The sequence below is a fragment of the Geospiza fortis genome, unplaced genomic scaffold (assembly GCF_000277835.1).
Source record: "Geospiza fortis unplaced genomic scaffold, GeoFor_1.0 scaffold102, whole genome shotgun sequence".
Taxonomy (NCBI): Eukaryota; Metazoa; Chordata; class Aves; order Passeriformes; family Thraupidae; genus Geospiza; species Geospiza fortis.
Window position 1 is genome coordinate 2,610,848 of NW_005054373.1, and position 10,245 is coordinate 2,621,092.

At 54.0% G+C, this 10,245-nt stretch overlaps 1 protein-coding gene across 1 annotated transcript in view; it reads right to left on the reverse strand.

Annotated features, from left to right (window-relative positions):
- FANCA (FA complementation group A) overlaps positions 1–10,245 on the reverse strand; it is a 37,399-nt gene that overhangs the window by 2,192 nt on the left and 24,962 nt on the right. Inside the window, exons 26-39 of the mRNA XM_031060133.1 lie at positions 9,034–9,233; positions 8,803–8,899; positions 8,315–8,491; positions 7,297–7,370; positions 6,661–6,789; positions 6,150–6,216; positions 5,765–5,937; positions 5,396–5,501; positions 4,511–4,570; positions 4,089–4,193; positions 3,353–3,465; positions 2,543–2,678; positions 1,429–1,491; positions 167–272 (exon numbers count right to left, since the gene is read on the reverse strand). Of these exons, the coding sequence (XP_030915993.1) occupies positions 167–272; positions 1,429–1,491; positions 2,543–2,678; positions 3,353–3,465; positions 4,089–4,193; positions 4,511–4,570; positions 5,396–5,501; positions 5,765–5,937; positions 6,150–6,216; positions 6,661–6,789; positions 7,297–7,370; positions 8,315–8,491; positions 8,803–8,899; positions 9,034–9,233 (1,606 nt within the window). The remainder of the gene's footprint in view (positions 1–166; positions 273–1,428; positions 1,492–2,542; positions 2,679–3,352; positions 3,466–4,088; positions 4,194–4,510; positions 4,571–5,395; positions 5,502–5,764; positions 5,938–6,149; positions 6,217–6,660; positions 6,790–7,296; positions 7,371–8,314; positions 8,492–8,802; positions 8,900–9,033; positions 9,234–10,245) is intronic.

Below are 10,245 nucleotides of genomic sequence, written 5' to 3' on the forward strand. Positions count from 1 at the left end.
ATTCCTGACCATCAGCTGGGACTGCCATACTCTGGGGTAGGAGCAGGGTGGTCTCAGCTTTCAGGGTTTTGTGCTGCTTCCAAAGGCCCAGCAGCCCCTTCTCCCAGGGACACTCCAACCCAAGGATGGGTCACCCGTCCCTGCAGCCCCTGGGGACAGGACTCACCTCCCTCTGCTGGCTGGAACAGCAGTGGCCAGGCCGTGCCCCTCCCTTGCAGGCACTGCAGGATCTGCAGGGACCGTTCCAGAGATGCCTGGAAATCCACTCCTTCCTGGGTGTCAGACAGGAGAGGCTCCTTGCTCCTGGGCTCCAAGCAGGGAGGAGCCCCCACAAGGGACTGCACATGAAGTGCTCTGCTACAGGACCCCAGGAATTCATCCCGAGTCCTTCCCTCACCTGGCAGCCTGGGCTCCCCCAGGGGAATTGGGCACCAGAGCAAGGCTGTGCCTTCCTCACCCAGCCAGGCCACCAAGGGCTCCACTGAGAGAGGGCAAAGCTGCACCATGGAATGGTTTGGGTGGAAGGGACCTTAAAGATCATCCAATCCCACCCCTCTGCCATGGGCAGGGACACCTTCCACTAGACCAGGCTGCTCCAAGCCCCATCCAACCTGGATTAACCAAGAGACCCCTGCACATCCTGCACCCACCCCACTGGAGCAGCTTCTGTCCCCCCTGCCCTTTCCAGTGACAACATGTCCTGGCATTATTGTGGGGTTTCTTTCTTCATTACTCATTTCACGTGGATTAACCCCCAGCTCAGGATGTTTCTCTCCTCCCTGGCTCTTCCCCCAGGCTCTCCCAAGGGCAGACTGAGGCCAAGTGGTTCCTCGTGCCTTGAATCTGCTCCCTGATCCCATCTGCGAGGTGACTCTCCAAATGGCTGCACTTCCCAGCTGAGGTGACAGCTCAGGGACACAACCAAGCCCTCACAGGCAGCAGGATGCTCAGGGCAGGCAGCTCTGGAAGCAGCCTGTCATCTTTGCTCCTTCACAAATAGCATTAAACCATTTCGAAACTGTTCCTCCTTCCTGGGCAGCCCTTCTCCCATGAAGTACCACATTCCAGCCTGAGGAAAAACATCATCTGGCAGATGTGAGATGCTGCACAGAGGCTGAGTGAGACACGAGGTTCCTGCACTACCTGGGAGGTGTAAAGTCTGATCAGCAAACTGGAAATAATAAATCATCCAGGAGGAGAAATAAAAGCAGTGGAAGGGGAGATAACGTCAGGGAGAGAGGAAAAGCCAGGTTTAACCTGATGGGAACAGAAGGGCTTTCAGCAGGCTTGTCTGGGGTGTTGCTGATCCCTTGCTCCTGGCAGAACGAGCTCCCAGCCTTCCCAATGCTGCCACAAAGCATTTTTGGGCAGCAAACCAAGCTGATCAGACACATGCAGTGCCAGAGAGTTCCCTGGGGCTGAACTCACCTTTGGTGCTATTGTGGCTGAGATGAGATCCAGGAGTGAGAAGAACAGCAGAGCAACGAGGAGCTGCAAGGAAAAGAGGCTGCCTGTGAGTTGTGCCTGTGATGGTGACTTGGAACTTGGCCTTTCCAGTCAGGGAACTGAAACATTTCACCAGGTGCCTTCCCAGCCCGGACCTGATGAAGCACAGAGTGTTTCACCTGTGGGACCCCCGGCACCCCCAGCCCTCCCATGGCTCTCACTGCCCCTGGCAGGAATTCAATTCACCCTCCAGGGATTCTGAGAGGGAAGCTGCAGTTATTGTTCCCTGTGTGCTCTCAGTGACACCAGGTCCTGACTGGCAGCTTCTGGCTCCAGCCCAGCACAATCAGTGGGGGAGTCAATCCCACAGGAAGAGGAGCTGCTGCCTGCAGCAAGGAAACCTCCAGAGTAAACCTGAGGTTCTGCTTCAGCACTGTCACCCGTGTCCCTCTGGCACAGGGACCCTCCCAGGCTGAGCTCTGACCCCGGCTCTTCCCTGGAAAATCAGCAGGGCAGCAGCCCAGCTTCCTCCTCAGCAGAGCCCTCCAGAGAACTCCCCCTGCACTGAGGTGACAGCCTGAGCCACTTCCTGCACCAGACCTGGGAAAACCCTCAGGAAATCTGTCTGGGAATCCCAGCACAACCTCCCAGAGCCTTAAAATGCCTGCACTGCTGTCTCACAAACTTCCTGCATCTCCTTAAATTCCCAGCCAAGCTGCCCGAGCTAAAATCCACAAGGACTGCTCCTGCTGGAGGGAGAGGGAATCCTGGCACGCCATGGACTGAGCTCTCCCTCTCTGCAGGGCTCTCTCCAGCTCCAGTTTTTAAAGCAGCTGTTGAGCAGCCTTCACAGCCCTCCCAGGAGCCAGAGTCTGAGGTAAAAGTTTAAGCTTGGAACAACTTTGCCTTGAGGATAAGAATTAAGCAACTGGCAATTTACAGCCACCTTTTATCAACTATCCAGCAGCAAGATTTCCCAGCAGGGGTTACCAGGGGTGCAGCACTATCTCAGGACAACCCCTCCCAGTTAGAGACCTCCTGTTTGTGGTTGTCAGGGGTAGGGAAGAGCAGAGGGATGAAGTGCACCCAGCCTTGCCTGCTCTGCACCAGTGCCCAGCCTCTCCAGGGCCTCTGTCCCTCGTGGTGAGTGCTGCAGGATGGCCCCGTGCAGGAAGGCAGCTGAGAGCCAGGGCGGGTCAGAGACAGGGAAAGCTGCTCCTGAGCAGAGGAACCTGGAAACAGAACAAACATGTCATGGCATTGCAGGTGAAAAAGGGGGAAAAGTCCTGCTGTGAATGAGGAGGAAATCGGGGACTTGGGCAAAGGCGCAAACTGAGACCGGGACAAGAAAATAAATCATTCTCTTCATTCTGGAGAACGATGGTTCTCTGTGTGAAAAAGTTCTCTTTGGCTGTGAAAAAGCCAAAGTCTAGAAGCAGACAGAAGCATTCTCAAATCTCTTTTATCAGCAGTGACTCTACACTACAGAAGCATGTGATCATCACCTGCCATAACCTGCAAGGAGATTCTTACATAAATTCCCAGCTCTGGAGAAAAGCTGCAGGGCACTGACAGTGTAGGGAGAGGTCAAGGAGGAAGCAGCCAGGGAGCAGCTTCAGGAGCCCAGATTCCCAAATCCAGGGAGCAAAGGGTGTGGCAGCTCCTGGAATGACTCAAGACCGTGCTGAGGCTTTGCCTAACCAGGGCTCTGCCTTCAGCCCCCTCTGCAGAGATTCCCTTGTGCTTATGGGGAGCACTGTGACCCACAACACACACAGGGCCAGACCAAGCCATTCTCACCCATTTTGAGTGAGAGGAGTCTGTCTGGAGCTGTCCTGGAAGGCTCAGCCCATGTGAGCGCTCCATCCCCCAGGAGAGCAGCCCCTGCTCCATCCCTCACACACACCTGGTGCCTGAGCTGTGCCAGCCCCTCAGCCTGGCCAGTTCTCCTGCAAGGGGAGCCCCAGAGAGCCTCTTCCACTGGGAGCAAAGTGCTGGCTCCAGCCTCGGCCACCAGAGCTGGGGACAAAGATGGGAACAGCAGCATTAGGAGTGGGGTGCTCAGTGCTCGCAGTCAGGTACAGCCAGGGACTCAGGGAAAGGGGATCTTCCCCTCTCCTCAGTGAAAAAGCCCAAGTTGTACGTGCACACATCAGAAATGGGAGAAATTTCACATCCTGGAGATGCAGAGGGTCAGTTGTGACCATGGTCACACCATGGTGCCCTGGGACTCCTCTGCAGGAGCAGCCAGAATGAAAGAGCTGCTCCACAAGGTGATGGCCATGATCAACACATGCACCAAAACACGAATCCCTGTGGAAAACTGCACACGGGGAGTTACACACAGGGCAGAGAACAAAACCTGGGGTTTGGGGGCATTTTGGTTTCTTGGATGTAACAACCAGGCCACACAGGGCATCAGAGACCAGGACAAAGCTCCCACCCTGACACAGCCCCTGTGGCTGCACCCAGGAGCCCAGGGCTCAGTGGGACCCAGGGCTCTAAAACACCCTGGAAACACAATTTCCCAAGGCTTTAGGAGTTCCTGTTGAATGTTACACACGTGGGTAGTGTTTAACACCAGCTCTCGGAGCTGGAGCTGGATTTGGCCCAGATCAGAGCACCACAATGAGATCAGTCACCGCTGCAGAGAGAAGCACCACGGGACACTTGGTTTGACACGTGGCCAGAGCCTCGTTGACCCCTTCTGCTGCATCCTCACAGTCCAGGCTGGCACTCAGCAGGCCCTGCAAGAGGACAAGGGACAGGCTGGCTCCACACATCCCTGTGTGCTGCTCCAGCCCCTCGCTGAGCTGTGGAAACTCATCAGAGACAACTCTAGGGGTCAGCACGGCTCAGCAAAAGCAACATCTACCAACAGCTCCTCCCTGCCCAGCTTTGCTGCATTGTATTGAAATTCTGCTCCAGCACTGCCTCCTCCTGCTGCTCCCCCTCACTCTCCTGGTTCCTGCTCCTCTCAGAATTAATCAGGAGTTCTCAAAAGGAGGGTGCAAAGGAGGAGAGCTGTGACAGGCCCAGCAGGCAGAGGACAGGAGCACATTACCCTGAAGAAGTGAGCGGTGATGTCGAAGGAGAGCGCGTAGCCCCGGGAGCTGACGTTCTTCTGCAGGAACACAAGGACGGGGAAACAAAATCAACGAAACCACCACTCCTTCCCCTTGGAACAGGATTTCCTAAGAGCATTTCAGGGCTCAGCCAGCACAGAGGCACCCCCTGGGACTGCTGACCATCAGCTGAGCTGGTGGGAGGTGGTTTGTGTGCAGGGCACTCGCAGGGAGCTGGGCTGACAGCCCCTGCCCCAGGGTGGCAGCAGCAGATGGATCCGCAGTCCTGGGGGAACAGAGCCTTCTGGCTGTGCCTAACTGACAGCACAGGAGGGCCTGAAGGGCCAGCCAGGATGCATAAATAGAAACCAGCTCTCCGTGGAGCACAGAGCAGGCTCCTGAGGGACCCGCAAGTCGAATGACCTCCTCCCAGAAAGCTGCAGGGATGTCCCTGATGCTTCTCAGGAGGATGAGGAGGATCTCACTCTACAGCAAAACAGTTCAAGGCCCTGGCATGAGGGAGGGATTGGAGAAGGGCTCATGCCCAGCCCCTCCCAGGCCTCCACAGAAGCACTGTGAGATTGTCTGTAACCCACTTCCCCAAACAAAGGGACTCCCAAGGATTTGCTCTTGACAGTGTCAAATGCCACCACAACTCCAAATGAAGTCACAGAATCATGGAATGATTTGGGTTGGAAGGGACCACGGGCAGGAACACCTCCCATAGACCAGGTTGCTCCACCCTGGTCTAGAACACTTCCAGGGATGGGGCAGCCACACTTTCTCTGGGTTTTTTGGATGTGACCTCCTTCCCTAAATTCAAATTTAATCTTTATCTAGAGCATTTAGCAAGGAGCAATCACCATTTGGCTCACAGCACCTACCAGCTCAGAGTTCACAAAAGCAAAGAAGCTGTCACAGTCCAGCACTGCTCTGTTCCCTTTCCAGCACGTGGTGACCAGGGTGGATGCAGGGAGCCCCAGCAGAATCCTTGGGCAGGGAAGGATGAGAGCTGAGGTTACTGCCAGGGGGAGGATCAGCCTCCCAGGAGCATGTGTGACACCCAGGGCAGCCCAAGATGGCACATGGAATAAGCACACAGCCAATCCCAGTGGGTGCCAGGGAATAAGTGTCCCTTGCAAGGCTGTCCCATGACATGCAGTGTCCCTGTCACCTGCTGTGGGATCACAGGGCAGGACCCTGCACAGCCCAGCCTGCCCTGGAGGCATCCCCAGTGCCAGGCCTGCTCTTACCTCCTGTGCTGCAGCAGCTCCTGCTGCCTCCAGAGCTGCTGTCCCAGGGCAGGTCCCTGCTCTGGCTCTCTGCCTGCCAGCCTCCCCTGGAGCAGCTCAAACACCAAGTGTCTCTGGGCAGCTGAGCAGCCAGGGAGCAGCTTTGGCCTGCACCTCAGCTCCAGCACCAGCTCCTGAACAGGGGGTGGGAAACCAGTGAGGGCCACACACCAGGCTGCTCCCAAACCCCCTTTGCTCCTCTGAAGCAACCAGAGAGCAACAAGAGAAACCTCTCAGTCCCCACACCTCAGCTCACAGGTCAGAGCCTCACCAATAGTGAGCATTGGGGGGATACTGTGCTCAGGTTCCAGGACTAAAGAGCCAGCCCAGAGTGTGGAATCATCACCTGCAGCCTGCAGAGGATCTCGGGGCTCAGCGACGTCTTCGAGCGGGCAGGGGCACCCAGCTCCAGCCTGAAATGGGGACAGCTGGGGACACACGAGGCACTGCCCCTGCTAGCCCAGGGGAAAGCACAGCTCAGCGCAGTCAGATGCTTCAGATGAACACAGAGCTCAAACACTGTGCCATAAATAAGCTGTAGCTGAGACACTGGCTCTCCTCTAAGCTCCCTGCTGGCTCTCCAGCTCCAGCCACTCCCCCGGGGCATTGGTGCCTGTCTGGCCACACAAAGCTCAGTACAAAGTGAGCTTTAAACACACAGCCAGACAGGGCCTCTCTGTGGCTGCAGCCCCAGAGCTCTGCCACCCTCAGCAGAGCCTGGGAGCCACCCAGGGCCACCTCCCACTGCCCCTTGCAGCAGAGCAGCAGGGAATGGCTTCCCCAGCCCCAGGAAGGGACAAATGCCCAGGGCACAGCCTCAGGGCCACACCAGGGAGGGCAGGCATGGCCCTGAGTACCTGTGTGAGGAATCCAGGATGGCATTGAGGATGACTCCACAGGCCTCCTCCAGGTCTCCATCACAGCCCCCCGCAGCAGAAGGTGCAGGGAGGTACCTCTGATAGATGGCCCAGTAATGGAAATCCTGTCTGCAGAGGGAAAAGGAGGAAATCTGTGGGAATGCTGCCCTGCCCTTGATGTAGAGGGAAGCTCACACATCAAGAGAGGGGAGTGATGTGAGCTCAGATAAAAGCTCCAGGTGAGTACAGACATCAGGAATCCTGCAGCAGACCCCACCCAGCTCTTCCAGGGTCAGGGAGGGTTTGTGACAAGTGCCTTGGAAGGGCTGCACATGCAGGGTGAGCCCCACAGAACCACGGCATGGTTTGGGCTGGAAATGACCCTAGAGCCCATCCAGTCCCACCCTGCCATGGCAGGGACACCTGCCACCAGGCCAGGCTGCTCTAGGCTGGCCTTGCTCAAGTGAAAACACACACACCCCTCATTCCAGCAGTGCCTGAACTCAGGACAAACCACAGCAGGCATTTGTATCCTGCAGCAACTGTTCATTTACTTCCTGATCCCCAGAGCTTTTCCCTAATTTTGACGGGACACTCTTGGACCATCCCATTCCCAGCAGAGCCCCTTGGCCTCACCTCTCTGCAGCAGAGAGAATGTCCTTCTCAGGGCACACCTCCAGCTCCAGCAGCAGCCACTCCCTGAAAGACAGCTGGGAAAAGCCAGCATTCAGGAGCAGGGCAGCACAGCAAGGGAAATAACTTGTGCAGAGCAGCCACCTGCTGCCCCGCACAAAACCCACTTCACTTCATCTCCAGACACAATCCCAAGTGGATTGAGAGACATGGAACAAGAGACATCAACCCAAGGAAGTTCCTGTGCTGTTTCTCCTATAAAAAATTCAAGTTAAAACCCTGCTGGCCTTCAAAACCCCATGGGAAGCCCACAAAGCCTGTCTCACACCCCCACCTCTGACATTTCCAATCACACTCAGCACCTCCAGGCCCAGGCACCAGGGTGAACTTGTGTTTTATTAGAAATGGAGGCAAAACGAGCCAAGCCCCTGAGTCAGACAGGGTGAGCACCAAAGGGAGGTTGGAAGCCAGGGTGTGCCAGCCCTGGACACTGAGCCAGGCACCAGGAGCCGTCCTAGGAACACCACCAACCCCTCTGCACAAACTGGTTCTAGGGGAAGCAGGTTAGAAAAAGAGACTCTGTCAAACCAGAGACCTTGCAAGGGTGGTACAAAGGGAAAAGCTGGGATGGTTTGAGCCAGGCTGGCTCAGGGGAACATTGCCATCACGCAAAGCACCAGAAAAGCAAGGATTTCCAGTTGTTTGCCTCTCCACCACGTGCCAGAGAGCACAGCAGGGAGCCAGGGCGGTGGACAGGCCTTTGCTCCGCACGTCCTGAGCTCCTGGAGCTTGCCCAGCCTTTCCAAGCACTAGGGCACAAACGTTTTACCTCTGGTCTTCTCTTTGCACCTCATCATCCCCACCAAACAACAGCCAGCCCACATGACTCAGCTGTCAGACAACTCTTCAGGCATTCAGCTCTTACAAGAAGCTTTTGATCACCAATAAGGAAACTGCAAAGGGCAGATCTAAAAAAGTGGAGAATTAGAGGGGGAATGTGGGTGACAGAAAAGATTCATACCTGGAATGCCTTTTCCTTCAAGAGCTCCTGGAAGCCTGCTTGCCTCCACAAGCACAGGCTGGCTCTCCTGTAGTTCAGAGAGGGGCAGGACAGGCAACTCCAGCTCAGGGCACCTCTGGCCTCCTCACACAGGACTCCCCGAGCCTCCAAGCTCAGCCGTGGCACCAGGAACTGCAGCTGGAATAAAACCAGAAACAGGAGGGGCTGCAGCTGGAATAAAAACAAAAACCAGGGAGGGGCTGCAGCTGGAATAAAACCAGCAAATCCTGCAGCTGGAATAAAACCAGCAAATCCTGCACTGGCTGCCCCAGAGCCACCTCTGCAGCTGCCCAGGGAGCAGAGGCACCCAGGGCTAAGAGGGGAGGGCACACAGATTTATTTCTACACTGTTTTCTTGGTGAGTGACATTTGCACAGGGACCTGCAGCAGGAAGTTGGGCTGAGACTGAACTTTCTCATAAGTTGCAGCAAAACTTTTTTCCCTTTTACCTTTTTAATCAGGCCAGGAGGAACCAAGGCACAAAAATCTTCACGAGAGCAGGATGAAAACTTGCACATCAGGTAAGCTGCTGCTGCAGTGCAAAACCTGAGAGGGAAAAGGAAAGAACTCCATGGTCTGGTGGGTTCAACCACCTCCACAAGCTCTGGAAATCCTCCAGGGAGCCTTCCCAGCCTCCCAAAAACCTGGGGGAGCAGGGAGGGGGGGATGCCCCATCTCACCTCAAGCAGAAGACAAATGATTCTTCTGTCCTGCACACCAGCAAGGAGCTCCAGTACTCTGAGACAGAAAGGGCCTTGCCAGGAACAGCCTGAGCGGCCCCAAAATCGGCTTCCACTGCAGGAATTAAAGCTCTGCATTCACTTAAGTGGATCACAAAAGCTGCCAGTCCCAAAATGTGAGCAGCACCGAGGGAAGGACCCTGCCCGGTAAAAAACGTGAAGAGCAGGAAAGATATTTTTGGTAACTTTGTAACATTCCATTGGTAAAATTCTTACCTTTTGTCCCATTGTAACATTTTAAATTTTTGTATTTGACACTGTAATACTTCACTTGTATTATTGTAACATTTTGTACCAAAACACCTTTCTGAAAAACTTTTTTTGTACCAAAACACCTTTCTGAAAAACCTTTTTTTTGTACCAAAACACCTTTCTGAAATACCTTTTTTTTGTACCAAAACACCTTTCTGGAAAACTTTTTTTTGTACCAAAACACCTTTCTGAAAATACTCAGACTTAGTGAAGGAGCAGAACATTGTTTCTGATCCCCAGCAGTGCAGCAAAAACCGAGCAGATGAGAGACAACCCACAGCAGAACTGGAGGTTTCTGTGATGCAGGAACTTGAAATAATTCACTGTAAATTCAGGTTTGGGGATTCTCAAGGCTTTTTAGCCTCTCTGAGAGCTAATTTCATCTATCAGCCTGTTATTTTCACCCTTGCAGTATCACAGGGTAGAGGGAGCAAACGAAGCAATTCTTTAATAACAAACCCATGCACGGCTGCAGCCCAGCCAGGGGTGCCTTACTTTTATTTTTAAACTTTTACAACTGAATTATTCAACGTGGAAGCTCAGGAATGAAGCATTCCACCATTTTTCTTTTGTCTCTCTCCTAAACTCGCCTATTTTAGCTTCTGTTCAAATGTCTCAGAGTGCATTAACCTTCCACAAGCAGCATTTCTGTAGGTAAAAATTCTCCTCGTGTTCCTGAGGGCAGCTTCACACTCCCTGACCCAAAGAGGGTATTTTTGGAGGTATTTGTTTCGGAGGCGTATTTTTGGAGGTTTTTTGGGTGGGGTTTTTTTTTAGTTTTGTTTTGTTTTGGTTTGGTTTGGTTTTGTGTGGGGTTTTTTTTGTGTTTTTTGTTGTTGTTGTTGTTTTGGTTTTTGGTTTTTGTTTTTGAAGGGGTATTTTTTGGAGGGGTATTTTTTT